The sequence below is a fragment of the Varroa jacobsoni genome, unplaced genomic scaffold (assembly GCF_002532875.2).
Source record: "Varroa jacobsoni isolate VJ856 unplaced genomic scaffold, vjacob_1.0 contig00129, whole genome shotgun sequence".
In the NCBI taxonomy this organism is placed as follows: Eukaryota; Metazoa; Arthropoda; class Arachnida; order Mesostigmata; family Varroidae; genus Varroa; species Varroa jacobsoni.
The window spans coordinates 68,273-92,201 of NW_019214414.1; the positions used below are offsets into that span (position 1 = coordinate 68,273).

The 23,929-nt window shown below is 45.3% G+C and overlaps 1 protein-coding gene across 1 annotated transcript in view; it reads right to left on the reverse strand.

Annotated features, from left to right (window-relative positions):
- LOC111270822 (cell adhesion molecule Dscam1) overlaps positions 1–23,929 on the reverse strand; it is a 157,022-nt gene that overhangs the window by 67,492 nt on the left and 65,601 nt on the right. The window contains exon 6 of the mRNA XM_022851250.2: positions 11,285–11,575. Coding sequence (XP_022706985.2) covers positions 11,285–11,575 — 291 coding nt within the window. The remainder of the gene's footprint in view (positions 1–11,284; positions 11,576–23,929) is intronic.

Genomic DNA, 23,929 nt, shown 5'->3' on the forward strand with positions numbered 1-23,929 from the left:
GCATGCGGAGAAAGCAGAGAAAACAGAGGCAAATTAACCAGCAGCCAGTTGTCGTAGCTTCTCCTTGGTTCCTTTTTTTCAGTCAGTTTGACTCTCAACCCCTAGCCCGTTCTAACTGGTTGTTATGCTTTACCTCCGTGCCGAACGTAATTCTGGATCTACTGTACAGTTGCACAGAGAGGTACCCTAGAGACTTATGTCGACGAAGCGGGCTGGAGCAAGAAGATTGAGATAGAATAAAGTTCAACCTTACAACAACAATCACAAACTGACAGTCCCTATTACCGTTATTATATTTGTTGCCGCCGATAGTGGCCATAAGGGTTGTGAAAGTAGTGGCAATAGCCTTGTAAAAGAGCTGTTGCACTTAAAGATAAAAAGTGCAGAGTTTGTTTACGCACGAGCCATCAAAGAGAAGTAAGTGACCATACAATTATAGGCGCGGCTACGATATAGGCACAGGTAAGGTGCCTGCGAATGTCTGTAAGTGTCTGTATGTTTATAAACGAGAGAGGCGTCGTAAAAGCTAAGCGATCGGCTTTAAATAGACTCACCGAAACACACACACATCGTTAGCAGAGAAAATTTCCGCGTCCACCTCGTCTTTACCGTTCACTTTCGTTCTCTTTTGGCTTGGCTGCATAGATTGCCTCTCGAGAGCAGACCAATGGCGGTACGATTCGAGTTGAGCTGTTGGTTAAGCCGTTCGTGATACTTCCATTAAGTCTGATAAGCGTGCGACGCTACCTCACAGTACTTACTAGCAACGTATCGCGAATTTATCTTTTCTGAGAATTCAACCGTTCAAGACCTCTCTCCCGATCTTCCTCGATTGGTCTGAGATTAAAAACGCGCGTGGGAGATGCTGCGTAGAGAACGTTCGGAAACGGATAAGAACCATCCAGCCTCGTACGATATTTTAGCTAATCAGGGCCACGTATTCGCACTACAACAGCACTGTTGCAGCTTCAACCATATCCTTTTGTCGAGGACGTGGTCTTCATCGGGATGCTCGCCGGTTGTTGGATTTAGATTAAAATCGAACCTCTCCTTGAACTTTCAGCATTACTAGAACCGTAGCTAGTACTTGCTGGCAGGACAGTGCTCTAGAATATACACAACTGCACCAGGCAGAAGAGATACACACGTACGTCGTACCGTACTCACCGCCAAGATAAACTGTGAAAAGAGGCCAGCAACAGCAGCAGAAGATAGCTGGGAACGAAGTGCCGTCAGCAAAGAGCTTGAGACGGGTAGAAGCGCTCAGAGCGCTCGCGTGAGGTGTGTTGTATTCGGCATAGCGAATAGCGAACGGCTAGCGGAGTCACAGGAATCCAGCAGAACGGCAACGACAATCGGTCTGTGGTCGACAAGTGGACAGCCGATGTTGAAGCGTGATTCGAATAAGCGCCGCACATAAACTGCGTACATGATTAGAAGCGTTAATACGCGTTTACTGCTACTGCGGCTGCTCAAACGTCTTCGTACCTGGCTCCCCTCTTTGGCTGCGTGTTCAAGCTTCCTGGCGACGCTCTCATCATCTTGAGAAGCAAGTTAGCGCCGGATTTTTTGTCGACCTTCCTCCCAAAGCATATCAGCTTTGCGCTACCCACGTTTAGAAAGTTTCCTAGCACAGCAAACGACGGCGACGAGAAACACTTTTCGGTTCATGTCCAAACCCTTCGACTTGCTCCCCAGGTTACTTCTCATCACTGGCCAATACGCATATACTTTTCTTTTCGCGCAGAAGATCCACTTTGAGATAGAACGTTTCAAAGAGGGTCTATCTCGTCTGCGTTTATGTGCTTTCGTTTACTTCTTATTTTCTTTATTTATTATTTATTAGAATACGTCTTGCTGACTTTTTGTTGTTTCTAATTTGAGAAGAATGTAGTTAACAGAAGTATAGGTACGAATCGATCGAGCTGTCGATCATACTTATGTATGTTATACAAGTATATCTGTAATAGTCTTCCGACTAGTGATCAGTGCGAGACCTATGTGCGAAATGTGGTAGAGTAAGCTTAGGATCATGTTTGTTTGCTTGTTTAAGCCTACGGTGTTGGCTTGTTCATTTGTTTGTTCAGATAAGCGGCTGGAGATTCAGTCTCTAGGGTACGCTTCGTTGTCCCGCTACGCTTTACGGCGAACCGCAATAGCAGGTTCTGATTGGTATTCATCGTGCGTCTTGATCTATAACCTTTAATAAGCCCAGATCGATATCCTGCTTTTTTACCCTCTACAAGCCGAGCTCGCCGTTTTCGCGCCCGGCATTTTCTTCATTCGGGGACAGAAACATGGCAATTAGCGTCGACGTGGATACGTCACCAGCTCGATGTACGACCGAAGACCTGTTGAAGGCTGACCCAGCCATTTCCAGACACCAGTCGCCAGGAACATGTTATAGATAAGTTCTCCTCCAATGCGAAACGGCCTACTAAGTTTGATTGTTTGCGACCTACGTTAAATTCGTATCTGGAATTAGTTTTGCGTCCAAGACTTTGCCGCAAATCGCGACTGTGGCGACAACTATTCCTGTTGCGGGTTACACTGTGGCTGCGGTGGTGGTGTTTGCTTGATTAGCAGTAACAGTCGAATGGCGAAGGGACAACAAAAGGGGAGTCATCTTGAATCGTCGGAAAGACCTCCGACCACTGTGCGTCTAGTCGTTTCAAGGATAACCTGCGACAAAGACTGAGAAATACGGAAAGATGAATGGAGAAAACGGGAGCAAAAAAAGCTATTTAATTGAAATCGGTCAACCAGGCAGTTGTTCGTTCCAATAGCATTCGCTGGTATGACACATCGCTCACGAAAGGGCCCAGAAAGGGGCGGCACCGAGTGGGCTCCGGGGTGAAGTCAATCTTCCTCCAGCAGGAAATTGTCTGGCTCTCTCCATTTGCTAAATAATTGACAACAGCGACAGAGCGCCATTGTTCTGCACAGCGGCACAGTGAGCTGCAGTTTTGTTTCGAATCACCCTATAAGCTAGTTACGACGCAATGTATAAGTTTGTTACATGGCAGATGTGGGGCTGAACGGAGACAGCGGTGGATGTAGTAGCGAAAAATATACTCCTTGCTAGAGCTATGCGCCACCGTTGTTATTGCCGAACTATGATTGCAAGCGCTTATCACCGTCTTTAAATGAGAGAATAAGATATCAGTGACGAGGTTATGCAGTAACTGCCAAAGCAAACAGATGACAAGATCAGTAGGATATGGATGTATGCTACAAGCACTTACACACGCTCATATGACAGAATAGGACAACATCCGCCTGAATTCCATAGATGGCTGGGCTAAATTATAAATCGGCGTTCGATACGGTGTTACCGCAGTTACTTTGTCAGCAGAGGTCGACTACGGCGCCACGATGCCATTAGGGCGACAGAACCAACGATCCTACACGGCATAATCAAGTAGGAGAAACCTGTTGCTTTTTCGCTGTAAATCAATCAGTGATTCAGTGGCGACGAGCGATCAGCTTTCAACTCTCGACTGAGCTCGTTCATGCAACCGGCGACAGAGAATTCATTATTGACAGATACGTGTGTGAGCTCACACACAAACAAACGGATGCTATGCCTATATCTAGGCTCGTCATTCGACTTCAAAAATACCTACCTACAACATGAAGGGATTGCTGGCCCGTCACAGTGTCACGATCAATAATACCTCTTCTTTGTTTGGCTGTGTTAGTTAAGCTTGGGGCCGGATACAATGGAAAAGAATGCTGAAACGGAGCCTTATGTCAAGCATCCATGTATATATATATATATATATATATATATAGGGGCGGTTGCAGCGAACGCGTAGTGAAAGTTCTTAGCGACAGAGGTCGCATTTCAATAACGACACCGAAAACAAAATCTCGCTATTGATTATTAGGTAAATGCATCTTAATTTGATCTTAATTAATATATGTAATGGCTAGGGCTGGTAATGTATTACAGCGAACAAAGAAATAATAAATCATGTTAGTACTGCCATAGTTGCTAATTCGGTAGAGCTGAACAGGGTCCAGTTCGAGTCGGCACTAGGATTAAATCCTTACCTAGCAAACCGACACATAGATGGCATAAGCGCATCGTAATCAGTCGGAGCAGCTAAAAAGTTCTTACAAAAAAATTCAAAAGTTGAGTTCCCGCCATACTAGCCTTGGGTTCGCCCGCTTCCGTCACCCCCCATCCAGGAAGAACCTCGAAAAGAACACGCGGGTGCACACACACATAGTCGATTGCAGAGTCAGCTTGGCCAGTCGCTACTCACCATTTGTGTTGAGTCTGACATTAGGGTAATTAGTACGCAGCTGGCAGTCCGCTCCGGGGCCATCAGGTAAGGCGAGACGAATCTCAAGTGCCACACTCAATTGGGTTCTCTGTTCCAGGGCGGCATTGGCTTACAACTTCGCTGCGAAGCACTGCACTGGCTTCTATTAGCGCGCTGGTATGGAGCCTTCTCAAACTAACACAAAAGCGTCATTTCACCAAACACCGAAAAGAAACAATTTACCTTTGGCACAGATGTGTGAGACGGATACGGATGTACGCTAATTACAAAAGATATATAATATAACTAATCGTGTGTATGATTACTTGCATTTTGGCGCCAAAAAATACAATACGCTGGGATTTATATGCGAGGCGACAATAATAACTAACGCAAACTAGACGACAATGTTAATAAATGAAATGAAATTATAGGCATTTTATTAATGTTTATTTCTTTTCAGATTTAACATCTGTATCTACCAACAGAAAACCGTATTTTGCCACACCAAAACCAGACTGTGGTGACAATGTTGGTTCCTACAGGAACAAACGACGCTAACCGCGTCCTTAGGCCTCAAACGGGATGAAATAGACGCCATTACATTGCCCCTTTGTTTTGTGTTCGTAAGGTTCATAGAATTGGGTATTCTAACGGATATACAGGTGGCTCTAAATAAACCTTCAATTAGCTACGAATGCTTATCATCACATTGTTCCGGATATAAATTATTATTCCAATAATCGCATCATTAACAGATTACTTCTGATACTATAAAATGCTTTTGATCGTCGCCAGCCAGGAGACCGTGTCCTGCAAAATTAGCAGACATTTGCCTTGCATGGCAGCACATACTAGTCGATCGAAGATTTTTCGAGCTTAACGTTTGGTAGTACATTAGTTACAAATCCGCCAACTATCGTAGGACTCGTTACAGGACCACGTGGATAATTCACTCTAGGCCCGTGTCTCTTGCAACAATAAGGGTTTTAATTTTTTGCTCCGTTTTCTATTCCAGATTCGTCGTAGTTTCAGCTTGCGAGCGAAGTAAATAGGCAGTTAGATATAAATAACCACCGAAAGAAACTATTCGGTAGCTGTTGATGGTATTACGTTGCTATGTTTGTTCGTCACATTTGCCGTAGATTTGTTTACAACATTCGCAGCGTCCCATAACGATGAATCATCCCAAAGACTAGGACCATAGCCTCAGCTGTTTTAAATGAGAGAATGCTGGAGATAGGAACCGTTAAGGACAATAATATATGATCGACCTTACAAGGCAAACAGGGATAACAAGCCCTATTTTGGTTTGATTGTGATATTGTTGTCAATCTGCCGACTCTGAAATCCATGGTTCTTCACAAAAAGCTGATTGTATTCAGTTTATTAAATCGACGGAACGTTTAGTTCTCGCTAACTTATTAAATCTGTGGTAGTGCTGATCGTAACGGGGGCTTACTATTCTGATCTCATTTATTGACTGTGGACGTGAAACAACGTTTTGGCAGACCATATATCACTAGACCGCTCTTTACTTAGATAGAATTATATATATATATATTTGAGTTGTTACGAGAATTAGAGCAACCTAGTTTGTTGAACGTCCAGGGAGTCGGTTGAGCCGCTCCATCGTCCACTGTTCCAGATCCCGACCCCTTGCGAAAAACTACCCGAAGTGTGTCTACCTTCGTTTTCGAACCTTCATCACTTTATGCGTCGCTTAGGTCAATAGCAAAGTCTATCGAAGCGTAGGCGATATTCTGTATGCAAACATATACAGCACACGTGCTTCCCACATAACTATTCTCCAGAGTTCGCTTTGTTCTCTACTGAACGCAAGAATATACACAATTGCTAATGCTGTCTCAGCTCACCTATACAATCAAACATGTATCCGAAGAGCTTGTTGGACAGACTAACCCCATATCGTATACCGTCGCTTCGCGGCCTTCACCGTCATCGAGTCTCCTGTTTGGGACGTCACCCCGGGGCGCAGCTAAATGCCTAAAGTATATAATACCTACGTAGCTGGGTTTCTAGTCATTGCCAATTCAGCTGTCATTTTTTCCGCTGTCAGTTGGCCATTATTCCCCAGGCTGAAGACCCTACCTGGCTGCCGCCCAGTCTTCCTCCTCATGTACCAAGATCACTAAATGTTCATAATCGAATCAACAGGACTTATCACATAGTGAGTAACAACAGCCCATAGCAGCATAGCAGAAGGTTGGAACACGCCGGACAGCGGCTGCAGATCTCACTCGATACGTACGACCTGATTTTTGCTTAGAGCGCGTGAATAACCGGAGTGTCCCGCTTCCATAGCGGCGAACAAGACTCAGGAGTAGTGGACTATAGTAAAGTACAACTAATACCATGAGGGGAACCCGGACGACCGATTAGGTTGCCCATATTTTATGAGTTTTACGAGGAACAACCAGTTAATTAAGCTTTTTCTGACAAATATAAATGGTATATATAGTACGGTACACTAAACGACATTTTTCTGTTTGGTGGTTTGAAGCGTGAGTGAATGTGGGCGCGTATAGTTTGAATTCTATCGAGTGACTAGAGCTATGGTGGGCCCCTCCGGTGCGAGTGTTAGCTACTCAATGAATGAATGTTTTGAGCTTTACGCTTTGTACTGCCGTTAGAGATTGCCTCAAACGACTGGTTCTTACTGGCGTTAGGAGATACTACCGCTGCTGCCGCAAAATAGACCTCCAAACGGTGTATTGATGTAGGTTGATGTGTGCCTGTTATTAAATGCTGTTAACCTATTCGGTTCTTGGCTGCCTGGTCCGACTTGGCGATGTCCGCAAACCTTCACTGGGCTGGCTACCTAAGCTAAGTAGGGACAGTTTCTTTGGTTCTTGGTGAGTGGCCGATGCGCTCTTGGCATCGGCGTGGGCGGGGGCGGGAGCGAGACAGGCTTTTTTTATGAGAACACGCGAGTAGCTACGGTGGTGGCTACTGGGTAACAACGGCCTGCTACTGCAAAAATGGCGCTGGCAGAGCGACACGCGCACACAGTTCCACCAACAGCACTAACACAGCTTGCAGTAGTACGTTGATCCACTTGGCATAGCCGGTCAGCCATTTTCATACCTAGCACCACTACTATTGTATCGCCTCGGTCTATGCCTCATCCCTGAAGCACCTCTGAAGGCACCCCGAGGCAAAACTTCCAGCCATTAGAGTGCCCCGCTCTTTGGGCATGAAGAACGTAGCTTGCTAAGGCTTCAGTCTAAGGTCCTACTGCTGCTGCTTGGCTCCTTGAAGGAGGTGAAAACTTGCAGGCGAACACTCTTAAAGAGCGGGAAAAGGGATCTCGTCTTTTTTAAGGGAGTCACCCCGCTTCCTTATCCCTTGCTAACACAACCCCCGAAAGTTCTTGCTGTCCGCCTATTTCTCGCCCCTTCTCTGTCCTTCGGTGGAAAGAGCTTTCGCTTAATGAATCTGTCCAGGGTTAAGGGTAGCATCGGACCTCAAACGGACTTTGCCACAACGGCTAGCAATGTTGAAGAAGCAACCGTTTGGATCGAGCGATCAGCAGACAAGAAGATCCAACAACGTTAGTAACGGGAAGGCTGCCACTTTCTCCGTCGTTAGCAAGAGAGAGCCAACGGAGGCAAAATCACAGGCAACGATTTTTTATGATTGACCCTGACTTCTCAAACAGCGACAGGGGTAACAGCAGAAGATTACTGTCCCACTGAGATGTACGCAGTTTATTAAGTGGTTAAGAGTGAACGACACATGTTCATCTCGTTGTAGCAGTAATATGCGTGGTCGTAAGTATTCTTGCTGCTGCTATCAGAGTGTACGAAGCACAAAACTGTCATTGTAGCTTCCATTGCACCTTCCGTATTTAATAATTTTGAAGAAGGGTATAAGCAGGAAGACATTCAGCATTAGAGTCATGCAGGTGATGCAAGGTACGGGAAATAAATTTCTACTTATATACTTTTTGGGGAGTAAACATTAGTATAAATGTTTATAGACGCGTGTTTTTGTGCCAGACATGTCGAAGACTATGTCCAATTATAATAGGCACATTTTTTGGAATTGTTCAGCCTTGTCAGCTGAAGTACGATAATACCTGTCTGCTAAACGAGATTCAACATGCTGCATGCAAGGTCTTTGCAATCTTGTTTTTATTTTCAGGATTCGGATCATTAATATCTATATAAAGATAACCACTCAATTAAATTATAGTATACGTTTGAAAAACAAATTTAAAAAGTGCATAATGATTATCTCAAAAAAAAAAAGTGCGTTGGCCGCTTTGTTTGATTTCTTATCGCATTTATCATTAATTTCCGGCTTTGTTTGCTTGATAACTGGCTTTTCTGTGTCAATTCACGTATCTAGTAATTCACTAAGCAAAGAACTCGCATTTTACGTCATATCATTTTTATACCCACCATTTGTTTCTAATATAGTCGTAACCAATATCAACTGTATTTGGCGATCAGTTTGACAAAAGTCGTAATGCAAGCCGTGCCCAGCAGGTCAATTAAACGGCCACATATATAGTAGTTTATTCGTTCCCATTAGTTCATTCTTAGTACCTCTGAAATATCGTACTTTCTATCTCTGTGCTTATACAACAATCTTCATCGACGGATGCTCTCCTGTCACAGCCAGCTTTACGATACACTTAGGTACACTTTATGCTTAAATTTGAAGTTGTAACTTGAACACAGATTGGGGTAGTTACGATAGCGGAAAAAAATGAAGTATTGCCGCGCAGCTTTTAGTTACACAGTTGATCTCTCCTCAACCTCTCGCGCTCTAGTCTACTTTTGATGCGTACTTTCGTAACCTGTTGTACATGGTCCCGCTATAACTCTTTGAATCATTTCTAAATTCAAATCTACACTTCACTTGTGGCACTTGGCCACCGAAAGCGTTTTTCTATACAGGCATGTAAGGTAGCTCTGAGCAAGGGACAACGGATAAATTACGATCCTGTCAAATATAGACGATAGTCTAACTTCGATTGATGTGGGGTTGCTTAACGTCGGGCAAGCCAGTTTGCAATAGTTCCGATATAATAGAGAAAGAATGCTATATTCGGATACGAAGAGATCTATGAAAAGCGAACAGGGAACGGTGCAGAACCACCGGCAGATTTTTTATGATAAGTGCCTTGACAGTGACGGACGAATAGGCCGAGCTCCAGCGAGTCGGTCACTTCTTGTTCTCTGTCGCTGTATCGCTTTTCTACCGGTAGATGTACGAACGATCCAATCACCCAACAAATAAAGCACTGAGTTAGTGGCCAGAAGACGCTGGGAAAGATTTATCGACAAACCCTAACCCGTCGAACTGCTGTAGCAACTACACAGAACAGCTCTTCTGCTGACTTTACTAGCAAACTGGGTCGTCAGCGGCAGTTCTGGTAGTTCGAAAAGCGAATGAAGGAAAAAGAAAAACGAGGCGTTCACCAGCGGCGGATAGGAGTTAAAGCCTCGTTTAGCTAGTTTCGCTTGCTGACCAGCGATGTGGTGGCACTAGTGTTCGAAACTGGCCAGATCGCCAGTTGGCATTGCGACTAGACAAACAAACTATAGAAAGGGACGCAGAAAAAGCGTCGGGCGGTTCACAAATGGCACCACCAGCGTCCAATAATTGAAGCCAGTTTTTGTCCTGCAGCGGCAAAAGCGGCTACGGTAGCGAAGTGAAGTTCCGCTCAGCAGGAAAAAAACAAATGCATTGCGTGCACAAACCCAGCCATCTGTGCACAAACGGAGTCTTTATCTTTTCCTGTGCAATTCACGCAGGTTCATACACGTGCACAGGAAGTCACGCATACACAACGATGACTTTTTGAAAACATCAATATTGTTGCGGTGGTTGGCGCTGTTCCCGGCCGCCGCCGTCAATACCAAGCACAATGAAAGAAAAATACGGGCAGAACAACCTATATCTAAACTAAATACTTAATGCTATTGATTTTTGGGTTGTCCCTTTTTAAGTCGGCCGCACTTCCTGTTCCACGGCCGGTCTATGAGAACTGCCAGCAAGAGCTTACCAGGAAATTTTTCCTTCAACTCGTCCATTCGTCCACAGCCGTGGTCCCCTTGAAGCAACCGCGATTGTGCACTTGCGAACGCAACCGTCATGAGTGTCGCTTGCTGAGCAGAAATTTCCAGGTGGATATAGTCTTCTCACAAGCTAGTGAAAAAAGCATTGCTGTCCACTGTTCTTGCACTTCCTTAAAGTTTTGTTTGGCTGAAAGAGGAGTAAGGGTAGAGGTTCGCGGACGACGCGAAGACGCGATGAGACATCCTGATCTAATCTGCTGGACCGGATAGCATCCCAAATCCAAGAACGGGGTTGGTGCTCGTACCGGTCGGAGCATCATTTTTGGCTGCTGACTGTAATAGAGGCGGATACTAACCCATTGCACCAGAGTAGTGCGATTCGTTTGAGAGGTAGACATGTATTGCCTCCGCCAGTACGCACGCAACCCATCGTTCCTATCGACCAACTGGGCACTTGTTCAGCAGCCTGTCTCTATCTTACCCGCTTGTTGATGACTAGTTGTTGTTGCTGTTGCCTAACGAACAGCAAAGCTTAGCTCCATTTTTGTTGATGGTTGTCTATTCGGACCTCTAACATCCAACTATAGCAAATTACTTCAAAACATATGTTTTCCTCAAAGACTCTTTTTTTGTTCAACAAAAGCTCGTGCTAGCTTGGGGTGTACGTGTTCCCGTGATAATTTAGTGAACAAAGTATTTACCTGCTAATCTTAAGAACACGTTGCGGTTTATGTTTGAGTCCGCGCATAGACACGATTCGTTTTGTACTGAAAGCCAGGCGTCGAATGGAATGCCGAAAGGCGGTGCTGTACGTAAACCTCGAAGCATAGGCAGCTAGAAATATACGTCGAAAAGCGGCTGCAGGCATATTCACAATTGAATGTACGGCATGTTCTGCGGTATTCCCTACCTGTCTATATGAGAAATGACTATGATGTAATAGTACAAAGCAGCACTTACCCGTGACAACAACGTCTCTTTCGGCACGGTCTTGTCCCATAGTGTTGTTGGCTACGCAGACGTATTTCCCGCTGTCGCTAAGCGTCACGCGGGTAAGCACCAAGGTTCCGCCCGTATTCCAATGCGTGTTCAAAGGTATCTTTTGACCACTCTGCGACATTACCCTGTACCAATTATAGGTCGGTGCCGGGTGCCCGCTTGCGACGCATGGCAGACGGAGCGTTGCATCCTCCTGAATCTTCTCACGGAGCTCCGACTCGAAGATGCGCGGTGGCGAGTATCCTTTTGGTTCTAAAATTAAAAAAAAAAGTTAGTGAAAGTTGTCGCTAAGAACAAGATAGATACAGCTATCTTATAGGCAGAGTGTGAAAAAGGGAAGCGTCGAATCGAAGAATCTATTCTATGTAAACGCTTTGTAACAGAGCGGTGTATCATTCAATGCAAGAACAAAATACAGCACGATGTCTAGTAGTGGGTCGACCTTGGATTTAGCGCCAGTCATTGCAGAAATCCATACTTCTTTGAGCGATCAACCTTCCTCACAGATGCGCGTATACTTCCCCCTCAATATTTCATACACTGCTTGCTTTTTCTGAAAGTTAAAGCGACGGGAGCGACAGATTGGAAATGTTCGGTGACCGCTGCAGCGCAGTGACGACTTCATGGTGTTCCAGACAAGCATTCATGAACCGTACGGAGCACAGCCCTCACTATCTTCGGCGTAAGCCTTGCGATGGTAGGGCAGAGCTTTTGGGGTAATTTACCATACGGGGGAGTCAAACAGGAACATTGCGCAGGAATGTGACGTTGGTCAGTGGTCAGCCGTCTGGATAAGTTGCTGTATCAGGAAGATTTTGCGTGTCATTTATCTGCGTTTTAGAAGCTTGGTCCTCGTTTACCCAGTTAATAACGCGGATCTATCTCGATATCTGCTTTGTCTTTTTTCTTTCTGGCTGAGCGTCTCTCTAGGCTACAATACATTACTACCAATGCTACTCGCCTAGAAAATCTTCCATGTTTTTCTTTTGTTATCGCTCGTTTTTTCGGTGACTTTTTTGGGTCAGACGTTGAGTTTCCCGTCACTAGCATCCAGGCTAAACAACAGAGAGGAAAAAAAGCTGAAGACAGATGGCGCGAAGAAGGCCGACGCTGGTCCTGCATCTCAACACTGCCGCGAAACAAAGTTTGAATTCGGGATTTCTTGTGCACAGTGTAGACGTGCCTTTGTTTTCTATGTTTTGCTGTAACCAAAAAAGAGGAAAGATGGGGGATAAAAAAAGACACAGGAAAAAGATTTGTTCGCTCTCGCTTTTGCAGGAAAAACATTGTTCGTTCAGAGCATGGGGAAGTGTTGCCTCAGCCTCTCTCGGTTGCACCCGCCACACTTTGTTTTCGTTATTTTGGTTAGCGTCGCAAAGCACCGTCGCCAAGGATCTGCTTATTTCATAGTGATTCATCGTTTATTACAGATTAGGTAAAAACACGCCTCACAGAAATCGAGCAACACCAGAGTAGATTTACTGACGGATCTACAGCGATAGGTATACTGTACGAAAAACTGAGTGCAGTCTCCATGCGCACCTGTCGTGTATGCCCCCTGAAAAACACCAGCAGCCTACAATGGAACCGCCAGCAACGGCAGCAGCAAGAGCGAACAGAACGCGACCCTATTTGGTTGAAGGTTCGCCGTCGCTATTGCTTTCTCGCCTTCATTCGATACCAGTACTGCTCGTCCTTCTGCTACTCCCCTAATTTCACCTGCGCGGGCAATGTCGTCACTACCAATTAATTCCGTAGAATTTCCGAGGAGTCCGGGGTATTTCTGAGGTATATTTGCCGGTATCTTCGCTTCGACTCGAACTTCGAACCGCGCTTCATGCGGCGACGCCGGACCGTCCTCTTCGCTACGCGCATTCGATAATGACCCTTGTTTTCTTTTCACTGATATTTCTGCGATTTTTTTTTAACATTGCTCGAAACATCCAATTAGTGTTGGAAAAAGGGTATAGGGAAGCCCTGGTTACTGATCAGTCTTTGTTTTTGACAAGTGGTTAGTTGCAAAGGCGATGGGAATCAAGGAGATAGCGTGAGAGATTTAGACGCGCAGTAAGGGTAACGAGATATTTAGGCAACAACGGATGTCAGACACTATATCCAACAACATAACTTCGTACGACAGGCAGAACTGCCGTATGAGCTGTAGTAAAATTCGCATTATGGCCTGGCAAAAGATTGGTGGTTGTTTACATTTGTTTCTGAAAATGCACTCATATTCGCCGCACCCCCCCCCCCTCCCGCTTTCGGGCTGTGTTTGAATAGACTATGGCTGTCCCACCTTTGGGTAACATACGTGCCGTACGCGACAAAGTACGCTCAACTCAAGTATGCTACGGACAAGCAGAGCGTATAAGAATCTCAACACAAGAAAAGATCGTTATGTAGATTCTACAGTCGTATCTATGATCTAGCGCAGGTTCTAAGGCGTCACTGTGTCATTTTACTATTGATATTCTTCATCTTCAACAAATGTATTCAAAACCAACTTTGTGGCAGGGCTGAAGCATAGAAGTATGCATAACCCGGAATAGAGCCTGTGACTTCAGAGTCTATAGTGGCAGGAGCGTTTGCGTCTAGCCGCTAGCTTAAGCTAAGGTTCTTAATGCCATCTTCTAACCTCTTGGGTGCTGGCAGTCTTAGCAGATCTAAAGGGACAAACGTCTGTGCAAAGCGACAGACAGCTGGACGCTGCCTTCAACCACTCCTGAGGCGACGCCAGCTTCACCCAGTTAAATGTTCTCTCCCTCAAGGCGTCTTTAGCCTTTCGTTCTTGACCCCCCCCCCTCCCCCCGTTTCTCTCCCTCTAAGCCGCCTTCCTCCAACTTCCAGCCGGTCACCAGCGTTCATACTGTAAATACACCCACATACACTCCCACATACCACGCACACTAGCGCCGGTCATTTGGCATTGGTATCAGTACGCTCCAGTCGGCATACGTGCGTCTATACGCTTTGCTCGTAATAGACAAGCACGACCCCTTCGTCCTAGTCCGCTTTAGTCCTAGGATCGTTTGGTATTCGAAAACGCACGGCCGCAACCACTAGCACTGACAGGGCTCTGGATTAAATCATAACGTGCGCTACCACTTTACCTCACGTTGGCCCCATGGCCATGACAGGCGTTCGCCACCTTGCTCTCCTTCGCTTCACCCGCCAGCTATTTAAATATGAAATGTCCTACTGTCTGAACGAAGGCTGAACGACCGGCAGTGCGTTCTGAAGGTTTGACGATTCGGGCTGACCAGTCAGAGACCTTGCATACGACCACCGTTAAGCCTTTCGGCTCAGACTGATTAGAATCATCGTTATTCAAAGCCCTACACTACCAGTAGCAGGCAAGTAGGCTTACGCTGATCGACCGAATGAGCGCACAAAGCGCCTGCTTTGTGCAGAGAAAAGCTGGGTGCGTTTTTGTGGGAAATGGACAGACGACCAGCGACCGACTACCAGTGGCAGCGTAGAATTCGAAAGAAGACGACTAGCACAGCCCTCATCGAATCGATGCAGAGCGGGACCCAGTATTTGCCTAAGCGTAAAGATATATGTAGCTGTAGAGATATATTCATTAATCTCAATATTTGCTCTCATGTACCCATTGTTCTTTCGTCTACCGTGTATGTAAAGCTGCAAGATGGCAAGGGCGACTTCTGCACCACCCAAAAAACCGCTCATTGATGAACATAACACCTGTAACAAATCTTTCTTCGTCGCAGTATAAAAATGTCCCCTCAAACACGCTTAGACATGCGTTCGTATGACTTGGGCGCTACTTATATGACTGCTATTGTTGCACGGATATAATATAGTAGCCGAATCTGTTTTCGCTCCGCCGTGTTTCGTGACTAGTAAGTTAGAGTGAGCAATCCACAGATAGCCCGGCTTCTTTCAGACCCAGTACAGTCTACCGGGCGTAGCAGCGAAGGTAGCCCTCGCAGCGATGGTAAAGCCAAAAAACAAAGAACATGCTTTATATGGCCAATTCCTTCATCGTCGCTGTACTCATCCTTGCCATTGCGATCATCTCCTGCAGTCACGAATACCACGCATATTCTCCAATAGTGGCCTCGTCATCTCTGGAGCAGTGCCACCGAAAAACTGGTATGTATTATGCCAAATACGCGTATGAGTAGCTGGCGTGTAAATAGATGGAACGAAACTAAGAAGAATGCCTCATTTCCTTATGCTAGCTGTCTCTAGGTTTTTTAAGTTCGGGCTACCGTTTTAACGAGGTCTCTTCATACTAGGGGAAGCTTGGAGCGGGCCGGGCTGGCCTATCGATATTACTTTAAGTTCGTGCCGTTCCCTTTATACACCTACAACGCACCAGGTACTTTATATAAAAGTACGGCAAAAATATGCTGGAAAAATGCGCCAGCCACCCAGTCAAAGCATATACTGATGAGTAAGGGCCATACATGAAAAAGGCAAGCTAAAAAACGAGACGATTCGGATTTCGACTTCCATGGGTTAACACCTGTAAGAATGTAATGCTACTAAAGTCAGGAGAACCTTGAGCCAGGCCAACTTGCCAGTCAAGTTACAGCCGTCCAGTGTCCCTGTGACGCGTCATGGCCCGGAAGACAATGGCATGGTGGCAAATGTGGGCCATACGGGAATATGATAGATACGGTCTTGTTGCAATTATACGATAGGGAAAAAAATAGTAGCAACCGTTGAAAATGATAAAAAGAACATCGACAAACCGCCACGGGCCGTAGGAAAGGCGAATAGACGTACAACTGCGTCCGAACGAACCTGAGTGTACTAAGGCAGTGTATGCAGTTCAGACGCTGCTGCTATTACTGATTGTACGGATACCACTACCAAATAAGAACAAAAAGCACAAACAGGTGTGTGCAGAAACAGTGGCATTAGAAGCCAGAGGGCTTTCAACAGTCTTCTGTCATTATTACTTCTACTACGCCAATATCGTGTTACCGGATGAAAACCATCCTTTTCTTTCACAGTTGCTGCAGATGGCGAAGCGCAAGGCAAGCAACGCTTGGAAGCAGAGAACCGAGTAGAAACGAGCTAAAGCTTCCTCCACACCCTCGGATTTAACCCCATTTTCTTCGTCGCTTTCACCGTCTGGGTCTTCTTCGTCGTCCACCAAGTCATTTAATCGCCTCAGCAACGTCCAAGATCCCTGTCTTCCGTCCCCTGCCAGTTGCTACATACGTGGCCATAAGGTTCAGCTTTGACGGCTCCTGATTTCGACGTGCACACGTAGGCATAGACGTTTCATATTCGAAGACATAGAAAAAAAGAATGCGTATGTGTCGCACAATACGTGAGCTTCCTACGACGGCGCTCAGCAACAACAACGACAACGGCTAATAACCACAACAGGAGTCTGGTCCACACTCCAAAAAGTCCAACATTTAATTTGACACCCAACATGGCGACAGGGAAAACAAGCGTTCCCGTAATGATTGTAACCTATCTATGCATTCTCATATATATATATTGCTATCGCTTTAAAAATCGATCAAGGCGAACGGCTTACATACTTTCTGTTCTGCCGCTTCTTCGTCCTTTCTCTCTTTCCATCTGTCTTTGTCCTTTTATCTCTACAGGTCGGTCGCATATAGTAGTTTGTATAGGTATCCCCATTCGCAACTACAATACCAGTCCACCGTAACTTCAATGAAGACCGCCGGACGCAGCGACAAACATAGGGTATAACAATTAAGGTAACGGGATAACAGTAAAGAACGCGCGTGACGTTGAAGCTGCAGCAGACAATGGCTTTTCATCAGGAGGACGGCTACCCCGATGTGTACTGCGAGGTGACTGGGCACGCTACAGCACTCGCTATCCAACAACTGAGTGAGCAGCCTTCGTTGAAAAAGAATGCGCGAAAAAGAAGCAGCGCATCGAGATAAAGCAAGAGGATGATGTTGGAAAATTAAAGTTTTCTGTGAGCCGTCTACGAGCCGGCTCCTGCAAACACGGAGGGCCTGCCGATCAAGACAAGGAGACCGGAAGCGGCAGGCCGTCTTCTCCGTCGTCGTCCTCTTTTAGACGTCTTGTCGGAAACTCGAGCTAAAAGGGTTGCTTACCGCTAGCTCCGAGTGTCGCTCCATGGCTGGGTCGTATGTAAAATAGATTGGGTCTGAAACAGCTCGGATAAGCAGCAGGGGGAGGGGGGGGGGGTAGATCTGAGCGCGAACCCTGTCGGTGCCGGTACGTAGAGGAAGCAGCCTGAATTTTGCTTGAAGTCTTTGTCGCCGTAGCCGCCTTCCCAGTATTCCTTGGCTGCAAGTACTTGTTATCTCTCCAGAGTATCACTAAACAGATATGCATAGTTTTCAGTGACTAACTCAGAGTTGTTAAATTCTTTAAAGTCTAATAAATCATATAAAAATGTACCCTATCTTTATAATTAATATATACTATTGACAATGTAAACGTTACATTTTCAATGTTATCTGCAAGAAGGACGCAACGAGTTACTGTGGAGAACTCTAATCGAACTCTATACCACTCATGGAATATTCCGCTACAACCTCTTTTTTGCTCTTTCCTTCGTCTTAGCTCCATCTTGTTCCTCTTTCTTCTGCTCAGTTGAGCTCTGTTTAAACTACTGATCTACGTATTGCCGATTAACCCTATGTGCGGAGACACATAAATTATTTGAAAGACGTTACTAGAAAATTCATAAGGACTGAGCGTTTGTTTGATACAAAATATTTAGAACGCACATTAGTATGGACGTAGCTGCGTGTAAAATATATATATATATATATAGTATATATATATACAACCGTGTATGCCATTCCAGTAAAACATCAACGGAGGGAGGTACAATGCCACAATATGGTTGGCTTCATACAGCAGCTTTGTTGTTGGTAATCAAACAGAATATGTACTAACTTACCGAACAGGTAGCTTACTCTAAAACGGAAGAAGCACATTTTTGGAAAACTAGTTTTAATTGAATCCCGTTGAAACGTGTGGTGCGCTTCCCTTCTATTACTTTTATTCATACTCAATGTGACTCGATATACCCTCAGTTTGCTTTTCAATGAAGTAATTCAATAATGAACGACACTGTTTCCACCACTACGCACACATTTTGGGACATACAGTTTTTCTATACTGTAGTAAATCGCAGGATATGTCAGTTGTTTGTCGCAGAGACCATTTTGTTGCACATCATTCCTCGGCCGCAAGTAAATAACTTATTTATGCGACCAGGTGGTTTCAGAAAAAAGGTGTCAACGGCATCTTCTTTCAGACACCCGCCTCGTTCCTCCACCTTATTCACTTCGAACTACCAGCAGACAGGGCCGAGCGGAGGCCGTTGCCATTGCTTACAGATCCTCCCCAACAGCAGCCCAGGACTAAATCGCGTCCTGCCTCATTTTAACTTCACATTGATGAAGGATCGCTGTGCGTGGAAGACTATCTTTTTCCGGTGGAGGGACAGTGAAAAGACCCTTAGACCAGCCCCTTTCTCTCCTGGTGCCACCCCCAACACCCCATCATCACTCGCTTTCCGGACAGTGCAACTGCGAGGGTCACGCCCGCCTTTTTAGCCGGTAGTACCACTAATGCCACAGCAGCTACACGTGGCATTTTTGTACTCCTGTCGACCTGCAACCCTTTCGGTCTGTATTCGCTATCTCGTCCCAGGACTGCCTTTCGCGCAGTGCCCTACCATCCTGAGTGGACAGGCGGAAAGAGGCTTCAACCGAAAGGCAGCGATGGACAGAAGATGCACTCAGAGTAAAGCAGGCGCGTTTCTACTTAGTGAATCCTGCTGCGGTCGTTGTTCCCTAGCCATGGCTTAACAATGAACAGGTGGATTCAAGTGTATTCTTGGCTCAAACGCAACTTGGAGCTTGTCGGTATGGCCGAGCTTTTTCGGTAATGCTTGCCGCTGCTCTTCTTAGCGACGCACCGTTTGTTTAAATGATCCAACCAGGCGAACGACAGACTGATCCCTGATTGCAAGCCAATCTAAGCACTGAATGCGAGCGGAGCAAAGCCCAAACTCAGTCAATATCGCATAAAATGTCTTTTTTCCGCAGATCCTCCCTTAGCAGCCTTTTGGCTTCAATCAGAGCTGCCTTCCTCAGCAGCCTTTCTGCAGCTTACGCCCCAGTGTCATCAGTGTTGAGCATTCAGCTGAGTTCAGTGCACGCAGAATCCACTTCTTTATGGGAGAGCTGTAGAGTCACGTCAAAGAAATACCCGCAACTGGTAACAACCTGAGCAGCGACAAAAAGCGTTTATCTTTTTTTTTTGGGTTATTCAATTTGGGCGCTTTTCCTCCGCGAGTTTCATTTAACAAAGAAATACGCACGAAAGCGTTTTGAAGTGAGAACAGCTGCAAGCAAATATTCTCTAGTAGAAAATTAGATTCTATTTATCATAGAGGGAATGGACTTTAATTTTTTTCCCAATAGAACTGATATTCCTATTTGAGAAATCTTTGTACCGCGTGAATATTAGGATTAACTTAGTAAAGAAATGTCTTACCATGGAATTGCAAACACTGCTACGGGCTCCCAACTATTAGAAATGCTATGTCTCCAAACATACTCAAATATTGCTCTATGTCCCCTTCCTAGACAAGATTTGTATCGTGGTACATACATTTAGTCAGTTATAAGGAGCGACTATTTTTCTAAACGTCACGTATGGTTATAAGGGGTGTCCTTCGCAGCTCTATCTCACGCATACGTAAGAGTCAGGGCATAAATAATATTCAGTCTAGGTAGGATTCGGTGGCAGTGCAAGGCCTACCGTGTTCTATTTTCATATCAATATAACACTTCTAATCGACTGCGAATCGTCCAAAATAAACTACTTGATTGAAGTACCTTATACAGCTTCGATCCACTGTTTCTTTTTGTTTTGTGGTCCCCAACAACCCCCAGACCTCATGCTCATTTGCGACTTGCCACCCGCTCAGAAATGCATGTCACAGCGATCTCTCCAAACCAATCCGTTTCAGAACATCACACAGAGAAGTCTAGTGCGGATATAAACGTCGTACTACGAGATACGATGTATTCTGATCTTCCCGTGCACCAAAACAGACCTACCAATACTCTTAATCTGAGGGTTCTAGGGCTATAAAGTGCCAAACTACGCAAGGTTCCGATTGCACACAGTGAAACTCCCTGCTTTTCCTAGCAAAATGTGAGCCAAGTCAATTTCTTCAAAGGTAACATCGGTGGTAATGCAACCTATACTCTATGTAAAAACGAGCACTAGCCCTCTGCCCGTTTTCAAGTAACGTCGTGGCTCCGTTTTCGTATTAAGGTTTGAACATACGAGAGTCGGGTGGAATACATTCAGCATTAAAGTCCATATGGTTGTCCTCTTTCGCTTAGCTCGTTGGCTCTTAGTGCGGTTTCTATTGTTCTGTATTGCTCCGCTATTTTTACCGGTTCGTCCAATGATTCGTCGTTATTGGACGAATCGTGAACGCCGAGTTCTGAATATTCACGGAATAGTTTTTCTGACAGTTTGACAGACAGCGGCTTCAAAAGACATAAAAAAAAAGAGCTGCATATTAACGTGCTTTAGCAGCTCGTTTTCTTATCCTATCTTTCTTATTCCTACGTTGCTTGGAGGGGTCATGTGGTGACTTTTCGGCACTGCTTGTTGCAATATGTAAAATAGGGTTCGCACATGGGGTACAATCTGCTGGTGACGAAGTCTTTCTCGCTTCGCGAAGGAAATGTGCATTTGGTCGTGATCGGCCACACTTCTGCCGTTCCGTTCCTGCTACGGACGCATTGACGAGACACCGCGTACACCTAAGACCAAAAGCCCGCTTATCCATATAGTAGCGCTTACATAGTTGAACCAAATGGCTCAGCATATTTCAAACCTCTAGGGTATGTGTCATCTTCATTTAAGGGCATTGTAAGACTATGACCGACACGGCGGTTTCTTCCACTGCCGTATACATGAGAGTACGTGAACATAGGGGTCTGTACTATTTTTAGAAGGAAGGCAGTGGCGGCAAAAGGCCAGAGTAGGAACGAGAAACAAGCAGTTAGTAATCGGTAGCTGATCGATGAATACTTGTAAAATATGCGCTTTGCCCTGGGGGAACCTTAGATAGGTTTCTGCGGCTCTCTGCTTATTACTATGTGTCGTGTCATACCATACCGCTTTATAAACTGCTGGCCTCACGGTAGCCCAGGCTTCTTCCATAGCATTACACACAAGCGTTGGCCAGAACCAGGCGACCAATAAAGGTGAACAGCGTTTCCCTACGTTACCACCGATTCCCGGAACAGTCACTCATACCCAAACCCAGTCAGATTAGCTCCGCCGTGCCATGGCTTGATGCCATCGCCTCGGCAGCTTATGTAGCTATAGTGGGCGTTCGAGTTTCCTGTTTGCTTTGGCTGCTCGGGACCTAATTTGACCCCTTTCGTCTCAAACCTTAGACGGCACAAAGCAACGAGCAGTCCAACCGAACCTTCTATGTGTACCTACTTTTTCCCTCAGTGCCTCCACTCTTCCTTCTCTCCCGCTTCAATCATTCTTCAGTCTCTCTTTCTCTATTGCTCTCTTTCTACGTATGCTTCTATCTAAGCCGCCATTTCAGTTCTGTTCCACTATACTCTACCAAAATTGAGGCGCCACAGGCCACCGTGCAGCGCGCTAATTCTCCCGCCGAAATACTCCCTTGCTGGTCGCTAGATACACAAAGGGAGATGGGAAAAGGCTGAACACTATTAGTTACATATATGAACAACTGCCGTCGGCGGCGGAAACGGCCGGTTAGCATGTGCGCGTCTCCCGATACGCTTTGGGGACCGTAGTAGATGGTAGATAAGTAAACTAAGAGGGAAGACTTAGCAGGATCAGGATCTTCGGGCCCCTTTTACCACACACATGTTCGTTTTTATTCTCTCGTTTCTGTCGTACATGCAAAAGGAAGTACACCTGAAAATATGTATAACATTATGCCAAGCAGTGAGCCTTTTGTTAGTCAGCAACGCAAGGCTTCTTGTCTACTAGCCTTGACGGGTTGTTTGCTAGAGCGAGAAAACCGTAGCGTTTTTCTTGACGACATCTTATTCACGTAGCCTTTTTCCGAAACCGGTTCTATTCGCGGGGTCATATCGTCTTCCTTCCTTTTTCTCTACGACAGTTCTTCACTAGCGGGGAAAAAACGCTGTGTTCGTTTAACAGTATCCACAGTTGTCCATCTAGGGAACTCACCCATAGATGAGCAGAAATGTAATATATATGTTTAGAACAGTAATGGCAGCCGTAAAAATGCGTGCGCCTAGTCTAAAAATTCTGCACATTTCGATTTTAGCGCAGACTTCTTTTCCGCTTCGCCCAGTTTTCTACCTCTGAAAAAACTATACATGCTACACTGAGCCAGTTATGTAGGCTACGTCAGCAGTCATATTATACCACGTAGATGTTTATGTAACAGCTGTCCTCCATCTACTAACGGTGGCACAGAGATAGCATCGCTGCTGGTATGGGTTGGGCTGGTCGAACATTGAACAAAATCGGATCTCATCAATTTTTTTCGCGCAGACCAGCATACGTGTTACAGATAGATGTTATTCTATCACCCACGCTATAGCAACCCGTAACTGTCGATCCTTTGCAGGCTGCTACCGTTGCTTCTGCAATGTTGCTAGTTCCTTTATGGCTTCTAACGATCTTGCGCATATATGTGTGCTTCAGTATCGCAGCTACGTGACGTCACCGCATGTATAGACGCGTGAAACTCAAATGCATTACGTAAAATGGAAAGCTAGGCTCCCAAAGCTATAGGAGCATATTGTATGGCTATGACCTACCACAATGACGAAAAATCAGGGAGCGATATCGTAGCGCTCAAGTCGCATCATCTAAAACTGGAACACGAGATCTGACGAGTCAGGCAGAGAGAACAAACAGAGTTCAAATCAATATTACATAGAGAGCACCAGCAGTAAAAACAGTAATGAACACTCTGCTAATGTCAAAAGTAATCAAAAGTTCAGCACATATCTTACTAACCATAAGTGCAATTAGACCTATTGGTCAGGCGACTACATAGTCATAAATGATGGAGAAGCAGTGAGAGCATCCATTACAGATGGTTCCAAACGAGAAAAATTAATTTCTTACAAAAGCTCGAGCTATCGTGCATAATTTACTTGCGTATAATTGTAACTCATAGTTGAACGCCTAACCATGTTTCGCAACTGAATCAGTCGTTCTTACTTCCACTGAAAGCAATACATAAACTAATCCTGCTCAACTTCATTGTGAATATAGCAAATATGGCAAATTATCTTATCTATAGTAAATACAAGGGCACGCCCATCGAAGTTTGTTTTGTATTATCCATTACTTCATACTGTTTTTAATATTGTTTACATATGTAATTCACCACCACCTCATTAGCGTGCCATTGAATCGTTATTTTGGCAATGCAGCCTCACGATGTATGCAATGTACATAACACATGCTGTGTCCTTGTTGAACAAGTAAGCCTGCCGTAAACTACGTCAAATAGCTGTTAGGTGATCTATCCGACAATCAGACTTGTCAGATGGCCTTGGCCACGTCTATTGGCGCTGCCCATCCGATAGTCACTCCAAC